We start from the raw sequence: 20,770 nt of genomic DNA, 5'->3' as shown, positions 1-20,770 counted from the left end.
CAGTACAGGAAAGCGCAGACTGAGAGCAGTGTTACCCCTCAGTCTCCTTCAGAGCCCTCGCTAGCTTGTAATCAGATTGGTGGCAGACTGGATCCAGGTGTCCCCCAGCCTTCTCTCATCATCACCAGCTGTATCAGTCTGAACTCAGATGCTTCACTCTGGGCCTTGGAAAAAAAATCCCACTTCAGTTTGGCCAAGTTAGGTTACAGAGGCTGAGAAATCAGTATGACAGCAAACAGTTTGCTTTCAAATTCAAGATCAGAGCTTGGCAAAATCCTGCAAAGCTTGCCAATCCCGTGTTTCACCACTGCGCACCCTTGCTCTGAAAGCACATTAGATACCTTCCCAATTTTTCAAGGGTAAACAGAACTTCACTTGAAATAGTCTAACGCTTCATCTGATTTTGCAAATCTTCTCTTTCACCAGCATAAAAAAGATAATTTCAAAAGTACCAAGGGCCAAGGCACCTAGCTGACACATTAGTAACAGAAAAATGGCTCCAGTGCTCCAAAGCCAACCACACTCAAGTCTTCGAAGACAGCTCCAATACCTTAAGAGATGCTGCCAGCAAGGACCAGGTATCCAATCTGCCACACGCATCATACTTGAGGAAAGTGGCATCTTTGTCTGTGTATGAATGCTCTGAGCAAATCTCAGCTTCCTGTCAACACACACTATTCAAACCTCTGACATTTTAAAAGTTGACCCTGCAGATTGATTGCAAGCAGTTCAATATAAACATTCAGCACATGATACTTGATATTTAAACTTCCTAGCTTAGATTATAGAAGTTGACAGATTTATTTATGACTGCAGCAGACTGGAAAGTATTTTGTGCTTCCATTTAAAATTTCAACACTTTCCCTATTTTTAAAAACACCATTTAAAAAAGTGCTCAAAATATTTAAAACACTTCTTCCAGCAGTGAGAAATTACAATCCAAAGCAAATTCCTAAGAAAAAGCCATGAAGTATTCTGCTATAAAATCCTTTGACTAAAACTGAGACTTTCCAAGAAACTTTGTATTTTCTTGGAAAAATCAATCACAGTGAGAAATACATCAATAGGAATTCTGTAATCACTCTCCCTCTCCAAAAGATTCGTAGCTTTGGTTCCAGTTCTAGTTTTAAAATAAGTACGGCTTAACTGTTTAAATAAAAATTCTCTCATTTAATATTTGCCATAAAACTATTAAACAGTAATGTGAACTTTTTCGTAGGACTAATATTTTTTTTAATATTTTTCTAGTGATGCCACCTAAAAATGAAAAATACCAGAAGTACAGTCACTTTAGATTCTATATTAATAAAACATTTTAATATCTTTTCATTGCACCTTCCTTCTTTTTTCTTCCTCTATCTAGCTGCAAAAAGAATAAAGCAATTTGGGGAAGATACTTCTGCATGAATTTTTAATATGTAGTTTCCTCACAAAATACCCATTCTACTTACTGCTATTTGCTTCTCTATGAACACCAATATCAGAGCAATGGAACATGCCCCCACATCAGCCCAGAAATTCATTCTGCTTTATTCAGCTTCTGCCTTGCCCAAAATTCAGACCAACACTTGACTTTCTCCAGGGAAGGCTGAGATCTTCCAGTGCTTTCTTGAGAGCCAAGCCAAAGATACATCAGGCTGCATACTTCTAACTCTTTACAGATGGCATTAAAACAGAATTTACTTAAGTAACATCAGGATAACAGCTCTAAAGGACAATGCTTAACTTGCAGAACAAGAGCTTGGAAGTAGCGTGGATCACACCACAATGCCCCCTCACCTTTCCTCTCTGCACTTAGGGCTTGCTGGAGATGTAACATCTGAAAGTAATTGTACACCCCCAGCATCTGAACCAAATCAGACCCAGCTGGCTGCATCTTATTTAGGGGCAATCAGTAATCCATGCCAGGAAGCAGACTATTTTCCCTGTATCCATAACTTTATAGTGTAGAACAGGGAAAGACAAGCAAGAACCACTTGATTTCATCGCATTCTCAGTAACATGCATATAAATACATATAACTAGACATCTGGAAATTCAGAAGAGATGGATAATATCTGTGCCAAGACAATCAGCCTGTGAGAGCATTTCACAGCCTAAGACTGCAATGAAAGTGAAAGCTAAAGAAAGATGAGTCAACTCCTATTTATTTTTTCAGTAAGCAAAGCTTCACAGCAAGCCTTGGGTGGTTACGATTACATCATACCCTGTTCCAGTGATGAGCAAAATCTGTTTTATAGCAAGTGGAAGCAGGCTGCTAATGTCTGATGGCAAAACTGAAGCAGTAAGCATCAGAACCAAGTGTTACAGATAAGCAACAGAAGTATTGCTACCAGGATAGATCTTCTACAAGTAGATAGAGGGATCAAGATGGTTATTCACTCAACGTATCATCTGTTTATATTGAAGAATTGTCACATACAACCTTCTATGCCTGTGATCCAGTTTACCTATTTATTGCCATCAGTTCTCTCTGATAAACCCCTACACACAGGGGAAAGTTGTTTTATTGCAAAGCTTTAACTCTGTGCTGAAGTGTTTTTATTCACGCTGTGAAGCCGATGACAAATCCAAATATCCTCCCTACATAGTCATTATGGCACATATTTGTTACCATCAGAGAAACACCTCTGTGGTTAAACAGAAGCTTCAAGATTTCTCCCGTGGTAAATTTGTTGTGAAAACTCTTTTCTCTTTGAGCTTCTCATTGAATTCTAGTGCCTCAATGTCAGCATAATCAATGGGAGCCTGGCACCTAACAAGCTTAGGAGACCATTGGCTCAGTATGGGGAAGCATTTAGCCATGCTGACCCAAAGTAAGTCAGAAGACCACTCCTCCCTCAAGCATGAGAAAGCCTGGGGAATGATTGTGGCTAAGAGCATAATGCAAGCTAACAGAAGAGTGCTCGACATCCCTATGGCGAATGAGTCCTTATCTGAACTCCAGCTTCTGTAGCACTCCTAAACTCGTGCTTTGTTGTCACTTGCCACCCCAACTCCCTTCTTTCCAATTTTCCTAATTAGTCACAAGCAGAAGAGATATCTGCTTTTCCTCTTCACATATTTTCTTTGTGAGTTGAACACCTGAGGCAGATTGAAGTCAGCTTCAGCCCCCCAGTGCTTGGTTCTTATGCAGGCTGTTCAAAGCCAAGTGAATCATCAGCTGGCCCTGTAAAGCACCTGCCTCTCCTACCCCCTGCAGCATGCAACTAATTTCGCTCAAACCTCCACATGACTTGAGGGACTGCTCCTACCAGCAGCCAGGGAGCCCAGCTGAGACCCCCAATTTCCCCATACACTGCCTTGAGGCTGAAGAGCTAATCGAGCTGTGCAAAGCCCTGGAGAAGCTAAGAGTTGTCCCTGGAGAAATGCCTGTCGTTTCCCCCTCACTGCTGGATACCCATGGATATAGAAAAAACAACAAAAACAGAGAAGGGACCTAGATAAAAAAGGACGTGGGGAAGGACAGGAGCCTCTGGATGCCACAGCCTAGCACAGGCAATTTCAGGGGACCCTACTGTCCAAAATAAATATATCTGTATGTGTGTTGCTACACAGACCCTATTAGAGCTTTTACACTGCTTGATTATCTGAGAAATGCACTCACTTGTTGTTCCAGGTGACTTCAGACATGACCAAAGCTCTTTTTGCAACTTATGGAGTCACCATAGCTTTTCCACCCTGAGATACACAGCCAGGAGTTCATCCTCAAGCTTTGCACCCTATAAAGCCCAGGATAATAAAAACACTTTTCCCTTTGCTACTTGAATCTTCTTCTAAAAGAGTTTGCAATTTACTATCAAACAGGGTGTAGATGTGTATTATGCACATCTCCAGGTGCAGACTCATGAATTAAATCTTTCAAAGTGCCTCAGGAGAGGCACAAATATTCATCAAAGACTTCCTTTCGACAGTTTCAGTTGGAAAATTAAATAAAATAGCAAAGATGCTGGGAGGAGGAAGAAAACATGCAGGTTGCCAGTAATGAAGAAGCATGCCTGCAATCTTTTCCCAGTTGCAAGAGGCATCCCAGAGAGCAAGGGGGTAGCTGGACAAGTAGATTAACTGGATACTTCCAGAGCAATAGTTTTGGACAGGAAACCTCTGCTACATTCTCATTTATTTACTTCCCTTTACTGGCACTCTCTGCCCTGTAGAAAAACCAGGAGACTTCAGACAACATCTACACTAACTGAAAGGATAAGTAGAAAAACAATTTCTGAGATGAAGAGAGACCTTTACCTTCATAACACATTTGCTCCATCCTTAAAACCAAACAGATCAGGGCCTACTTGTTGGTGCAGAGACCACTTGGCACATTAAGGCCTATCTTTATCTGGCTAAATGTCCCTCCTCCCCAAGAGAAGGTGATTCCATCCACACTGCCACAAGTATCTTTGTGCCATTCTATCCTCCAATCCAGGCCCATATTTCTGGAAAAGTGTTCAATAATATGGAACACCACTGTACTGAGGGGATACCAACTGCAAAAACAGTCCCCACACAAGGCCAAGCACAGATCAGCCAACATCCAGGAGCAATCTCAGCACTGCTGAGGAAAGCAATAAGTGGTACCACTCCCAGGTTGGGAGGTAGGTCTCATGAACTGCATTTGCCATCATTCACAAGGCCCCCACCATGAATTGACCGAAGCAGAGTCCCTGACTTGAAGCCAAATATTAGGCTGGTTAGAGCCTGTCCTGGATGAAGGTCCACAGAGACTGAAGTGCCCTAGACAGATTTTTTTTTTACAAGGACCATCAAGTGATGGATGAAGAAAATTAAAAAGCCAGCTGCAGTAAAGAAAATAGCAGCAAGATAAGGGTGTTTCACTCAAGAAGCAGTAGCCTCAGTCCTCTGCCTGGCTTTCCCACAGATCTTTCCCTTTAACTGCAATATTTCCACTGCAAGGAATTTGTGTCTGACAAAGAGAAATAGCATTTCATCCCTTTTCTAGATGTGCTTTTTTACAGAGAGCTAAGCATAGCAAAACTCTATCATCTCTCCTGCTTCCCATTTTGTCCCTCAAAGTAACAAAAATAATTTGAAAAGCTATCAAAAAGAGCAAAACAATGCCACATGTCAATCTTCAGATAAAAATAAATTTGAAGTCTGACACATAGTTCTGCAGGCACAGTAGATATTAATAATTCAACAAAATATTGTACTTATTACTATATTTTGCTACCACAACAGCACACTTTAGCAGAATTCCTCTCCAAAGCGCATTGTAACAGCCATCAACAAATAAAATGTAATTCACTACTTTAAATGTGTTGTTAAAGGGCTACATATTTCATCAGAATTAATTCATTTCAAATAATCAGACTAGGACTCTCCTTGCAGCACCAGGACAAATCTCGAGTTCCATTTAGAAACAAAATTGCTTCAAAAAGCAAATCAGAAATTCAATTCAACTGGAATATCTCAGACTATGCCCTCCTGTCGACTGATGGGAGCACAACTACACAGGCCACAAGCATCACAGCTTTCTTATGTTGTTTACATTATATGGCAAGATTAAAACTGGAAAGATAGAATAGAAAGGTTCAAATTTATTTTACAACACCTATTCTCAGCAAGATGAAAAAGAAAGCAGCTCAGCCCAAACCTCAACTGCCATTATTTGTAAACAACAGTTCTCATCCAGTTTTTCCACCAGCCAGTCTTAGAAGGCTTTGCAGAGGGGGTCAGTTCTCTCTCTGAATGGAGAAAACCAAAGCACATCCAGAAACAGTTTGCCAGTGGTTAACGTAAAGGATAACAGAGGAGCTCATGTATTTCTCCACCTGCACAAGTAGAAACAAACGCATTTGCCAAAATATGTTCTTAGATCCCAAAAATGGGACCAAGTCATCCAGATTTGATAACTCCTCTTTACTCTTGAACACAACACCTCCCAGCCCTGGAGTGATGTGCTTCCAACCAGAACTAAGAAGAGGAGGGAGATTTTGTTTTTGCCAACAGCTATTATTAGTGGAAAATGTTACCAAGTTCACAATAAAACAACAAAAACCACACCACAATCACTGCCAAACGTAACTTTTACACTAGAGCCACCTTCAGAACCACAGGTAAGCATCTGCCCCGCTGTCTCACAGACTGACATCAGCAAGTAACTCCCGTAATTAAGAAAAGCAACAGTCTTACTATGAGGGCCTTCATCAGATGATATTAATGCCTGTTTATAATCCATGGAGCTCACTGCTTCCATCTAACTAGAGGCTACTTTTTTTTTTTTTAAACCAACTACATGCCGAGACACAACATAATGCAGAAAATCAGAGTGGGTGGAGACAACTAACAACTTTTTACATTAAAAGGCCAGCATATCTTAATACCTGCACTAAATTGTGGAGATATTTCTATGTGATTATGTTTCATTTAAGACATTTAAAGCAACTTTTCTATACTAAAATACTTCAAATAATTATTTTAAAAAGAGGGTGGCTTTAATTTTCATCAGAATGCACATCTATGCTTGGTCTGTCAGATCTGGGGAAGTCATCAGAATGGAGATGGGGGTCGGGGATTAAGCTCATGGTATTTGCCTTCTGTCAGCTACTCCATGCACATTCAGAAGTACCAAGCTGAGCAGCAAGTTACTGGCAAAGCTGAGTACTATGTAAGCTAGATTTCAAATGCTAGATGTGCCAGACAACTGCCTGCCAGAAACAGCCATGCTACTGAGCAATGTCAGATGTGACACTGGGAATAGATGGACTTTTGGTCTTGTCCAGCACATCTGATCTTATGTTCCTGGGCACGTGTCCAAGCCTATTAAACTTGACAGAAATGCAAAGAATTCTCTGGCTTTTAATCTGATCTTGTATGACAAGGGACAGAAATGTCTACAGATATTTAACCTGTCAAGGAAAGGAGTTAATGGGAACTCACTCTAATAAATAGACCACCTTCACTGCACTGCCCATTTGTGCTGCAGTCATTCGACCACAAGAGTTACATCTACCTCACTGCACAGCACAATTCTTCAGAGTTTGGCTGGCTGGCTTGTTACAAACTGCCCACTCCCCGGACTTCCGTTGAGCAAGAGGGTGGGACCCCTCAAAACAACAGCCCCTTGTGAGCAGCAAACTGGGAGCACACAGTTGCCTGAAAGACTTGGAAGAATCCCATGATCATTAGGAATTGACAGAGAACCATGGCCAGCACACAGATGTTAAAAATATATTTTCACATTTCGATTTTCATTAGAAGTAGCACAAAAAATGCGGAGACTTGGCAAGATCAACTCAGTAGTTCTCATCTTACAGCACCTAAATCCCTAGTAGCCAAGGAATATCCATGTTCACATTGCAAATATATGCAACACAGGTGCATGTCAATGCACTCCAGCTGACTTGCACATACATGAATGTTCCACCATTTGATTTCCCACCAATGCAAGACAGGGAAAGTGATACCAGTTCATTTTGTAGCAATACCTTGGTCTCCCTCCCTTGAGCTACAAATGGAGTCATGGTTCTCACAATCAAGCAATACATTTTCACTGTTCTGAACTCAGGAGAACGGAAAACAAAACTCCAGAAGAATGAAAAATTAATGACAAGAAGCAGAAGACATGCACAGAGACCTGCACTGGCAAAACAAAGGCTGAATACAGAAATATTTGCACTAGAATCCTATTGGCACTAGCATAAATCAAGCTATGTCAGTCCAATACCAGCACAGAATTGCCATGAGCATGAGCTGAACAGCATCCCTTGAATGTATTTACTGACATCCTTTCTCTCCCTGCAACTAATGGCAGGACAGACCATTTCACTACTAGTCTAAAGCTTCTGCTTGCATGACAGCAATTTATACACCCTGGCAGGTGAGAGTGAACCATTCAACTATTTTGACCTAAGTAGAACAGCCTTCAGACAGCATTGTTCTGCCCAGCTCTTATCTGAGACACCTCCAAACATCATTCAGCCATGGTACATCTAACCTGAATTGACCACATCCCAGCATTAACACACTGACTCCACATAATCACTCTCCTCCCCTCTCTCCCAGAGGGGGTTTTGACTTAGCCACAAAGCAACACAGAATCAAAATACTGCATTGGCTGCCAGTAGTACTGCCTGCTTCACTCAAGAGATTTTTCCCTCCCACACCACTTTCAGTGCTAATTCCTCCTGTGAGGTTTGTTGTTCTTCCCTGCTCAGGGCAAAAGCTGCCATAGCAAAAGGACGCACAAGGAAAATGCATCCATACAGGTCAAGTACGAGGCTGACTACAGAGGGAAAGCATTTAAATAAAGAATGAACCTGAAACAGCTACTCAGCTCCCCTGTAGCCAGAACTGTCTGCCAGCACAAGTTCACCACAAGGACCATCATGCGGGAGAAAAACATCTGGCTCCATGTTCAGGAAGAAGCAAAGAAAACTGACCAGCACGTCATTTGATCTTATTCTTCACTATCAGAGTTAGATCCACCTCCTTCCCTCTTTTGCAAATTTTTACTATGACATTTTCTCCCTCATCCAATTTATTTTCCATTTCCAGTAGCATTACAGGAAGCCCAAATTAAAGTGTGCATGCACACAGCTGAAAGGCATCAGAACGTGCCCTCAGAGCAACTCAGAAAAGAAGGCTTCGTCACTTGCAGCATGTCAGGTAGGAGCAGTTACAAAGATAATCTTTAATTAATTAAAAGCAAGCAAGTGTAGAATTGAGCTTGGAACAAAGAGATGCAGTACAAGCAAACTGGAAAATGCTACACTGCCAGCAGTGCTGCCTTTTGATTAAAGGAACAGTTTTCAAGCAGGCTGGCAAAAAACAAAAGAGAGCAATATTAATTAAGTAAATTAAAGCCTCCTCAGTGCCGATACTGTAGTTGAGTTTTAGTTTGCCTTCAAAAAGAAGCAAGGCTTCAGCTTTGGATGCAACAGATCATGTCTGTCTGTTCACGTGTTAGCTAGGGAGGAATAATTTTGGGATCTACTGATGAATTTGAACTGAATTCAACACAGGGGGAAGAAGTGTCACAGCACAGAATTCCTGTAAGTTCAATAAATATAGATTAGCTGAGTGGAGAAACAGATCCCAAAATAGTATCTGGCCTGAACCATAAGGCACCCAGTGACTGTTCTCAGAGCTGGCAGAGCTCAGGTTCATTGCTGTGCAGACCACAGCTGCCTCAGCACACCTGTAACACTCAGCCAAGCACACCAAGGGGCAGCTGTTCTCTTGTCCAATTGAGCAGCTGCAAGAGAGGTCTCAACAGAGATGAAAGAAAACACAGAGAGACAACTTCTGGAAGAGAAAATAGTTAAAAATAATAGATTGCAAGTTTCTGATGCTTAATAAGATGATCAGCCTTTTTTTTTTTTTTCCCCCCGATGTTTTGGAGAGCAGGCAGCTACCACAGGCCAGGTAGGCAAACATTCACTGCAGTTACTAGAGCAGATCACCAAAAACCCTCAGCAGAAATTATAAACCAGCAAGGTACCACAGCCAGACCTTCCCCTGCCATGTTTTATATCCCACACTTTTTAGAAGTTTTCTGTTTACTGATGGCAGTAGAGCTGCCAGCCCTGGTGTCTGTATCTATGTAACACCTGATCCAGACAATTTGATTCCACAGGGCTTTCTCCTGATGTTGCTCCAACAGTTACCAAAGCACACTGGAATCAAGATTCGTTCTCTCTCAAGAACAGCATGGCTAGTGATAGTGATCTGTTTTCATCCTCAGAGGTAAGCCATTTTTCAGGCCAGATGGCAGATCTGGTTTTCAGAGACCTCCTGTCCGAAACAGGCTTGTTTGCTTGCCTTCTCCCCTGCCACATGATGTGGGCAAGGCTTCCTGTGCACAAGGTCACTGTGCTCCTTCATTCACAGGCTCACATTCATGTTCTACATCAGCCTTCAGATACACAAACAGAAGCAGAAACCCTGTCTCAATGCAAACACAGAGCTTATGCTGGTTCAGATAGCAGTTCTGATCAGATGTAGGGTCCCAGCCACCTCTCTGTACCCCTTCCCACCCCCCCCCAAAATTCCTACCATAGCATTAAAGGCTATCAGTGTTTAACAAGTTAAGAACAAAGTGAAAGACACTATGGGCACCCTAAAAAGGACATTATGTACAGTCCCAGCCCTCCATCTTCCAAAAGAAGACTGACATGGGAGAAATCCAGTCCAGGACCTATCCAAGGGTGCAAGAAGATTTAGTTTTAGAAATCCTTCACCCCAGGCTGGGGCAGCAACTTTTCCATATGGGTTGGGAGATGGAATACAAAGAGTAGAAAATATCTCTAAAAGGTAACAAGACCCTTGAACCTTGCATTCTAATACATTATCTCATGACAAAACACACAAGCAAATAGGCTCATAGACCCATAGATGTCCTGCCACTACCATCATCCAAAATCACAGAATCATAAAACAACTAAGGCTCCTCTTTCAGCTCTGCATTTCCAGTGGAAGCCCAAATTCGTGGCTCTCACAGCCTCGCTATATCACCTTTCTTCCAGCCTGAAGGTACTACAATTAAGTACTTCAGACTGGGAAGCCGTACTGGTAAAAGGGTTAGAAATGCAGAGGAAGATACTTTTAAATCACTTTCAGCCAGAAATTTGCAGAGCTTTAACTTGATCAATCTGTTAATGATTTTGGTTGAGCACATTCCACTTTGTTATTAATGAGAGGCCTATTCTTTCCACTCTTAGCTGCTCTTCTCACCCATTTTTCCTTTCTTTCACACCAACTCTTCTAAACAAAAAAATGCATCCAGTATGTGAGCTGCATCACAGCTGAAGTAAAGCAAAACCTTTATCCTTAAGAAGCCATATCAATATGGGATAGGAGTCAAAACTGCTGCCTTCTAGCTCTGGTTCTGACCAACATAACCAGGAGCAAGTTCCTCCTATCTCCCATGCCTCGATTTCTCCAAATAAAATTAACAGCCAACGTTACTTACCTTTCTTAGCAACCTTTGAAATGTACAGTTAAAGGAAATAGCATAAGACCTTTATGTATGCAGTTATCACTATTATGCCGTAAGCACAGGATTGGTGAGGCTTGACCATAAAGTATATGAAATCTGGAACACAGAATTTCACACACCCACCTCATATAGGAAGATTTTCTCTCCATCTTCTGGCAGAAGCAGCTCAGAATTACAGCCAGGAGGCCCTGTTTACCTGCATGGAGGTTGCTGATCACAGATGTGGGGGATTTTCCAATCAGGCACAAGCAATGGCTAACAATCATCTAGAGCTCTTATTCTTTCCTCTCTGCACCCCTGAGATCCTAAAATATAGTTGATAAGAGCTAAATAATCATGTTGTATAAATTCCTTTCCACCCAACACCCTTTTGCAAATCTCCATCCATATCAAGTTTCATCAACAGCCCTACATTTGAGTTAGCACCCCTTTGTAGATGGGGGAACCAAAGCAAGGGGAAGTGTACAACCCCATTACACCTCCAATGGCAAGTATACAAATCATGATGATGACCCGTGCACACACCCTGTTCTTCTCTGTCACTCTGAGGAAGCACATCTGAGCTTAGCCCATGTCTTTCTCTCAGCCTAGAAAGCCAGTAGGAGCTCTGCGCTCAAGTCCTCTGTCCCACTAACCTCACTCCCAGATGATCACAGGGGGCTCAGTGCACACTAGCAGCATCACTGACCACTAAAAACATACCAGCATCACCCACATGTTATTGACTGATGTACTGTTTGTAACAGCAGAACAGCAGTTGCTGCTAGGATCCTAAGGCCTTTCATACATTCCTGATGTAAATGATTTGCTGCGACTCAATCCCATCTCTCCCAACGCCCAAAGATCTGTTTTAGTGCCAAAGACAGAAGTAAGCACAACCTTTCTTCCTGAGGTGTTAATGTTATTTTGTCCTACCGTGCAGTGGCTGGGATGGATTCCAGCCCATTCTGCTCCTCCACACTCACACAAAAGAAAAGGAGAGAAGCACTAAACGCTCAGATTTGTGCAACATCCTCATGCTCATCAAATTATCACACAATCATTTGAGTTGCAAGGGACCTTTAAAGGCCACCTGGTCCAACTCCTCTGCAATGAACAGGGATACCTGCAGTCTGATCTTGAGCATCTCCAGGGACAGGGCATCCACCACCTCTCTGGGCAACATGTGCCAATGCCTCACACAACCCTTATAAAAAAAATAATGAAAATCACTTCTTCCTTATATCCAATCTAAGTCTCCCCTCTTTCAGTTTGAAACCATTTCCCCTTCTCCTATCACAACAGATCACACTAAAGAATCTGTCCTCCTCTTTATTATAGTCCCCCTTTAGATATTGTTCCATCCCTTGGATCATCTTTGTGGCCCTTCTCTGGATGCACTCCAACAGGTCCACGTCTCTGCTGTACAGAGGATTCCACATCTGCATTTATAGTGGAGTCTTAGAGGAAAAGACCCATCAGGATAAGCTTATCCTCCGTAAATAGGGCATGGGGAAAGGGTCAATGAAAGCACCTAGCCCTTATCAAAAGGCTCCACTGGTACAGGCGAAGAAGCAGATCAGCAGCCATCCCTGGGGGTTACTCACAGATACAAAATGGAGCACTGCATTGAGAAGGTGATGTGTACTCACTGCTGCTCACTGGCATAGCAGAGGATAATACCATCGTTCTCCCAGCCCAGCAGCACTGCTGGCACATGCTGGGAGATGCCAGAGGCACTTGCAGAGCTCAGGGAGCTGAACTGATGAGAGATTCTGGGCTCCCACCTCCAGGAAGAAGCCTAGCAGCAATTAGAGACAACACAAAAGAGAGATGGTACAGCTACAAGGCAGGGAAAGATGCTTCACCACGGCCGAGTGCTCACTAAGATTACTTTGCCATCGCAGAGGGAACCCCGGACAGCAGGAGTTTCACAGAGTCAATGACTCCAAGCAGGTTTTCATATCAATATTTCAGCAGCGCCTGTCTTTCCAGTGTGGATTTCCCAGGCCCGGCTCCCCTCCCCACCTGCTGCAGTATTTTCCTTCCTTTAGCAAATGCCCACACTCCCTCTAGTGCCCAGCTCTGCTTCTCACACAGCAGCAACCCAGCACCTACAGCCTGCACCCTAGGGGATCCAAATCATGCAGGAGTTAATTAAAAGTGCTGCTATTTTGGGCACGGAGGCCATGTAGCACTCTGCAGATCCACCTGGGCAGTATTTGAGTCACATATCCAAATGCTAAGAGGAGAAAACAGCACAATGGCCCCAGCATTAGAGACCCTGCATGAATAGGAGCCAGCTTTGCCACTCATTTCAGTGGGAGACCAATCAGCTCCCCTTCAAGACTGAGAGGGAGGAAAGAAAGAGTTCTGATTATTCGGCATCAACCTTTTCTGATTTTCATTGTGTGCTGGGACTCAGCTGGCCACGAGGGCTGGGACTGACCTTAACATTTCTACAGCAGTTTATTGATCAAATACGTTTGAAACATACAGTCATCCTCTTCAAACACCCAGCAAACTATTTGCTTTCCTCAGTCTCACAACACCCTAGAAATTCAGGAAAGGAAATACTGCCACACCCTTCCTTTTGCAAAGGAAATGATGCTGCAATTTTCTCTGGATGTTGAGGAGAAGTAGGGATTTGGGAACCTATTTGCTTTGAGCTTTTACAGAGAGTTTAAGCAAACCAAGAAGTTTGTAGGCACAATGTTCACATCAGCAAAGCAGTATTTTCCAAAGAAGGGGAAGGAAGCTCATCTTCCCACAATCTTGCAGCTGTAACCCAAGCAGCAATACTTAGGTTTACACTAAGGATCCAACCAAATATATTTTGCTGCTTTGGAGAACTTCTGCAATACAGAATTAAATACTGCACAAGCAATATGTTATTTAATTTATGCTCTTGATTAGAGGCAGGCCAGACTCCACACCTTCGAACATAGATTCTCACTCTTGAACAGACCCCAGTGAAGCTCAAGTCCTAAATCCATAGCTGATGAGTTTTTTTGCCATTGCCCTGGAACCAATCCCAACCATGAGCTCAGGTTTAGCCTTCAATCTTGAAAAGAGATCATTGATTCGGGTAAGCACATACTGTTCTGTGTTCCATCTACAGAGATTCAGGGAGCTGAAGGAGCATGACACTGTGGTATGACAAGTAAATTCTCGACTGTTTGCAACACCAGTTCCTAGCGTCCTTTAGTACAACCAACATTAAAGACCTTTGCACTTAAGCTGTGTTTTACCCCTCAAATAACACTGCTTCCATATTTTTTTCTAAAATCTCTACCACAAATCCAGCTATAAAATCAGAAACTCTCAGAAAGTTTCATATTCCTCTAGCTCTGCATGTTAGAAAAATATTTGCCTTATCACAACTCTCTTTTGGGAGAAGTTTCTCTGCCCTACCATTAGTGCTCTATTCAAACTCATTTTCAAAATACTGCTGTCTAATTGGTTGAATGTTTTCCATTTTTAAAGAAGTGTATAAAGAAATGTAGAAGAAATAAAGAAATGTAGCTGTACATGTAGTTGTGCCTGTTCGCGCTCAAATCACTGTGAAAGCTTAGCCACCAATGTAAGACTTTATCTCTAATTATTGAAACCTGAAAGGATACTGCTATGAGAATACCAACAACTGCTGCTCTGGGCAGGGAAATGGTTTGGAGAATCGGCCAACTTCACAAGGCACACAGGCAACAACATGGCCCAACTGGGCATCAACCTGACTTGACAATGAAGCCAGCCTGGAGAGAAATAGCCTTTCCAGATGCCCTTCTCCCTCTCTACTGACTCAACACAATCATAAAGCAATTGCACCATGAGAGTTTCATTTCTATTTCTCCATCTTTCCCACTGGAATATTAATTTAAAATGGATTGCCAAAGTCCTGTACAATAGCTTTAGTGGCAAACTTCATTACTGGAGAAATGGAAATGAATCAAGACATCGTGACACAGCTGGTGTCCCTTCAGTATCAACAAGACCTCAACATAAGCAAAAGCCATTAGAGGAGAAAAATCAGTCTAGAATAGCAATTAAAATATATACCAAATTCAATGAAATTAATATGATCGCTCTACCACTATCTTACAGTTTAGGAGTAAACGTTTTAGACTGCAATCCAATTGGACTACTGCAGCAGTTACCCATGGCTGACAACTAACTGCAGCCTTCCCTGCCTAAAGATTCATTTTCTCCCCTTCATCCTTTCCAAGCACAGCAATCCATTTGGAATTGCAAATGTTGCCCACCTCCTTCTGCCCATTGTGCACTGCATTGTTAGGCATCTTAATGAAAAACTACCTGGCAGGCAGCAAGCCCATCAACCTCCCCAGCTTGTAATTCACCATGGGAGTGAGTAATGTCTCAGCATCAAACCACCAGTACATTAGCAGATCACACCAGAACACTGCCAACAGCATTCAGAAGAATCATTCCCAGAAAAGACAGGCTTCACTTGGACAATTTGCCTTACACTGCCAGCCCTCAGAACTAGCATAAGGTAAAGCAAAAGGATCTCTGGTGGCAGGAGAAAAAGAAACACAGAACCCTGTTCAGGACAGGTCTATCACCATTAGATCATGTCTATCTGAGTCTTAAAAGCCATGTGGCTTGCAGCACCACTTTCTTTGAGACTGAACTCTTTCTCAGTGTCCACTTGGACATATTCTGTGTCTGTTGTCACACATTATATGCTCTCCTATCAATAAGATAAGCTTCATATTTCTAATTCTACTATAGGTACCAGTTGGCTACTATAGTATTATTAGCCACCTCTTCACCAAACTCCTCTGCCTAAGACTTCTCATATTCCCAGTCTTAGAGTGAATCTCATAATTGTACTAATTCTAGAAATGACAGCAGTAGGCTGGCATGATAAAACAAGACCCTATACAGCCATTTGCCAGCTCTAATCCTATCTTCCCCAACTTCCAGAGCCTGGATCATACTATAAGCATCAGTACAACTGCTACACATGCCTTAGGCAAATGTCCTCTCTTTTTGTGGCATTCTAGCACATATTCTCATCTTTTAGTCTGAATTTTGGCCTGAAGTTGTTACTAGAAAGAAAGGAAATGCATACTGAGATGGGTGAAGCACACTGTGGTCGTAAACTGAGGCCACTCATTGGAAAATGGACTGAAAACATCTTCTAGAGGTTAAAAGAAAACTAAAAATGTGTATCTTTGCTTCTTACATAGAACAGATCAAAACACTGAACTTGCAGGGCTTCCATCAAAAAAGCATAGACAGAATTAAATACTTCCTACAAACAGTTACATTCATCAGAGTGATAACTCTGAAACCTAATGACAACTGGTGTCCTGGTGCACCATTTCACTAAGGATCACATCAACAGGGCAATCTGAGTGTTTTATCTATTGCTTCTCATTGAAATCACTTTTAAAAAAATTATTGTCAAGAAACAAGATTTAAAGCTGTAACAACATTAAAAAAGTGATGCTGCTTATTTTTGTGGGTCCTTATCTTAGGTATATGTGAGGGAAAAAGGAAAAAAAGATAATCTGAGAAATCAGATTATCTTCACAGGAAGGTTGGAGAGAGCATCTGGTGAGCAGAACGAGGAAAAATTTCATGCAATAACACAACCACTTAGGGAGAGAGGAAAAAAGTGAAAAGGATACAACTGCTCACTGAATGGCACATTGGTACTCTGTGTGCAGAGTGGAAAGGTTTTTAAACAGAATGGCTTGCAGATCATCTGAGAATAATGCTAGCTTGCACTAAAAATTCTCCTTTTTTTCAGAAAGGCCATAACAAGAAAACATTTTATCTGATCTACAGCAGGTCCCTCAAGAGCTTCAGCAACCTCTCTCAATAAACGCTTCTATAGGACAGATTGATTCTTAAGTGTAAGTCACCTTTTTCTTATATCAAACCCAGTGAATTAAGCCAAGTGCAGCTCCTGAGATAACAGTCAGAGAACACAAACCTCATTTCTATGCTGAACATTATTTTTGCATTTTCCTAGTAATTACCACCTGAAGATCTTCAGGTACTGTACAAAACAAAATTCTGCTCCACAACACCACTTTGTGGAGGTAAGCAGTACTATTCTCATTTAACATGGAAGAGGAGATTCAGCTGGGTTAATTGTCTTTTCTAAGGTCACAAAGAAAGCTCGTGGGCAGGACAAAGCAGAGAGCCCAAATTCCCCAGTCTCACCAGGTTTCTGCCTCTATTCTAATCCTGACCTCACTATCTGCAAAGGGAGAAAACAAAAGTTGGTTGCCTGGAAGGGATTATTTTTTTAATATGTTTAATATGTTAAATTAAGATTTGAGCAAGAGGAGATGGAGAGGAAAAAGAGGGGGAGTTGCTCTTAATGTAACAGTAAAATACTTGCAGGAGGTTCTAAATATTATGGGTAACAGAACATACAGCAGCTACAAATATCTCCTTCTATAGTGTCTGTACATCTATACATCCCAGTAAAAAGAAAAAAAGCAAATACTTTTTTATAACGATCATTCCCTCTTCTTTCCAAATCCATCCAGTCTTAGGAAACCCCCAATGCCACTGCTTGATTTGAAATGTACCGCTTCGTGGCATGAAATGTGATTGATCATGTTTTTAATAAATCATAAACCAAAAAGCCTCAGTTATGAAGTCTCTTCAAGTAACAGGAAACTGGTAAAAGCAATCCATTTGCATCTTTTCTGTTTCGGTAGCCTAAAAGCAGTAACAAGCAGATGTCCTACGTGCTCTACTAGATCATCGAGGACAGTCACGAGACATGAATTAATCTTGTGGCCATTCTCAAGCCAGCTTCAAGCTACTTTACGTCTGCTGTGAACTAAGAAAGCATGTGCTTTCTTAGCATATCTTAGAGTGAGAGATAGGGAAGAGAAGTGGCTAGAACAGAGGTTACACTAGCTCCTTGCGTGACCTTGGGCAAAGTGATTGACCTCCCCACGCCACAGCCAACCCAACAGTTAAACTAGGAAAAAACTGGGCTGCAGCAGAGAGTCAGGCACCAGCATCAGCCTTCTCTGATAATAAATGAAAGGGCTCAGCTTCAAGCATTTAACTGTCCCTCTGGAGTCATATAATACACTGCTTAAAAAAAATAAAATCCAATTAATCATTGAATGAAGTGTGTGCTCTCCAAAAGACAGGAGTGAAAAGTCTCCCAGTGCCAAACTCCACTCCAGAAAAAATCACGAGAAGCAACACTATTATTTCTTAACGTGCATCTTTTTCCTTCCCACAGACACCACACTGGCAGCAAACACCAGTCATTTCCTTATGCTTTTGAGTCAGAAGCTTTCAGTGCGTGGTACTTTGAGGTGCAAAATCTTAATGGAAAGTCGTGAACAATCAAAAAGTTTGCCTTTATCACTTATGCCTTCTCTGTCATCTGGAGTTAAAGAATAAATGAAGCTAGTAATTAAAATGGCATATTTCTGTGAAAGAAGCAGAGGAAGGTGTGGGGATTTTGTGAAATCATTTTCTTGTATCTTCGAAAAAATAACTTTTTTTTTTTTTCCCCCCCCCACAAATGCCTATAGAATGAGTTTTCTCTATTACTTTAACCAGAAATACTCTCAACTATCAGAATCCAGGCTGGGAGGGGATGAGGGAGCTTCTTTTGCTCAACACCTTTGATTCAGCACTGAAATGAAACAAAAGAGAGGACATGTAGGTTGTTTTCTTTATTACATGCCACATTGTATTAAAAATAAATAATCCCAGAGACAAGTGTAGTGCTAAAATATACCATGAGGCTGTTTTCTCTTGGATGTTTGCTTTCATCTTTAATGAGAGTGGAATTCATGTCTGGCAAACACAACTGCCTTTAAAAATTGGTTAAATCAAAGTAACATCTACATTGCTGTCAGCATTATTGCCTCAGAAATAATAAATAGAGAAAAACTTCCAGTCAAAAAATGTAAAGAGGTGGTTGAATGGCACATTATTAAGCTGTGGCTGATGCAGAAATAGATAGGCAGATAGACAGATCATTTGCTTTTTAATGACTAATCAATCTCATGAGGGATATATCTGAAAATCCAGCTGATCTGTTCTGTGCCTCTAATTGCTTTATGCACATTTCCAATAGTGGCAAAACAATAAAAGAGGCATTTTCAAGGCAGCAAGGAGCTACAGTAATCAGAATAATGGGAATATTGTCACCAGGCATAAAGGTTTCCAGGAGCCCTTAAGACTGTGCCTGCTCACAGACTTTGCAGCGCAGTGGAAATAGCATTTGTGATATCAGCTTAAAAGAAAATTTAAGTTCTGTCCCCATCCACCTGCCGGGTGTTACAGCATAGGGTGTGAGGGAGGGCCCTGCACTACCATGGCACTGCGGGTTTGGGGATGCCCTCCCCAGCAGCCCCACAAACTTTCAGGGATGTGGCAGCTCCTTCCTATTACTGACTTCAGGGAAAAAGCATGAGATGCCAGGGATTTTTCACAAACTTTCCCCTGTGCTCACACTACCTGTCTCCTCTAGGAATCCCTCAGCATGCTGAGGAGCTTTCCACCCCTTAATGAATTAATGGGATCCGTCTTGTCGCCAGCACGCAGAACTGTGAACGGGAGGGCTTCTCCATCACCACTGCCCATCACTCACCCCCCTGCAGAGGCAGAGAAGCGTGCCAAGGTGTACATCACATAGGAAGAGGCAGAGCGTGAGGACCCGGCTGTGCGGCACACGGGACGGGGGCAGAGCCGGGGGTCTTCCTGAGCAAGGAAAGGAGCGGGCTCTGGCACCTGGGGGCGCTCGGGCTGTCGTAACCCCGCAGAGCACAGCGGCGCAGGGTGCGGGGTGGAGGTGCCTCTTGCTTTTTTTCCCCAGCAAAACTTTTCTCTTATGGATGGGGCGATCGCTACGCGTCCGATTCCCATTTGCCCTAAAAGCAAGACACCCGTTTAGCTCCCTCTTCTGCCGCACCCGAAGGGGCGAGCGCAGCCCCATCCCTCCCCTCCGGTCCCACCCGAAGCGATGTGGCTGTACTCACGCTGCTGTTGTGCCCGGACCAGTGCACCATAGCTTGGTTGTGCGCAGCATCCCCGGTGAGCGCGAAGGTAGTGCTGCCTAGCCGGAGCTCCTCAGCCCCCCGCAGCCGCGCCGCTCTCCCCTCCTCCGGCGGACCGCGGGGCTGAGCCCTGGTGCTGCGCTGCCCCTCGGTCGCGGGCACTCCGCGACCGCCGCCCTCCGCCGGGCGCCCTTCGCTGCTCCTCCTGCTTCGTGGGGCTGCCGAACCCCGGCTCCCGGCCGCTCCGCCGCCCGCCCCAGCTGAAAGGAACTCCGCACCCCGCGGCCCCGCGCGGCCCCCTGGTTCCCCAGCCGGCAGCGGTTCCGCAGTCACCACCGCCCCCGTGGAACCCCGCGCTCGGCCGCCCGGCCAGCTCCGTAATCCCCGCGGCGCTGGCGGCGGTGGCTGTCGCTGTTCCTGCCTAAGGCGAGACGAGGAGGACGGCCAGGAGGGCGATGGAGACGAGCAGGATCTGCAAGTTATTTCAGCGCCGGTGCAACACCAGGAGAGAAGTAAGAGCCATGTCCAGGCGAGGAAAACGGTGTGGCAGGTCGGAAAGCAGTTAGTCCCCTTCTCCATGCCTTTGCGGAGCGAGTCGGGGGGCTCCGAGAGGAAGGGGGGCGAGCCGCTGCGTTTTGGGCTTTTTTTTTTTTTTTCCTAAGGAGAAAGGGGCCGGCTTTTAATTATAATAATAATTATTTGCAGAAGGTCCTTCTTTCTTTCGCTCTCCTTCTTTCTCTTCCCCCTTTCTCAGCCTCTGAGACGGTGACCGGAGGGGGGGGAGAGGAAAGAAAAAAAAAAAAAAAAAAAAAAAAAAGAA

The 20,770-nt window shown here is 43.2% G+C and overlaps 1 protein-coding gene across 1 annotated transcript in view; it reads right to left on the bottom strand.

The window, feature by feature from the left end:
* The window catches only part of SORCS3 (sortilin related VPS10 domain containing receptor 3), a 273,977-nt gene extending 253,448 nt beyond the window's left edge, over positions 1 to 20,529 (bottom strand). Inside the window, exon 1 of the mRNA XM_042863904.1 lies at positions 19,933 to 20,529. Within this exon, the coding sequence (XP_042719838.1) occupies positions 19,933 to 20,529 (597 nt within the window). The remainder of the gene's footprint in view (positions 1 to 19,932) is intronic.
* Positions 20,530 to 20,770: the final 241 nt, after the last annotated feature.

Source organism: Lagopus leucura, unplaced genomic scaffold (genome assembly GCF_019238085.1).
Source record: "Lagopus leucura isolate 7727_CA_CO unplaced genomic scaffold, USGS_WTPT01 Super-Scaffold_741, whole genome shotgun sequence".
NCBI classification, from domain to species: domain Eukaryota; kingdom Metazoa; phylum Chordata; class Aves; order Galliformes; family Phasianidae; genus Lagopus; species Lagopus leucura.
Note: the sequence above shows the minus strand (reverse complement) of the source record. Positions and strands in the feature narration are given on the sequence as shown.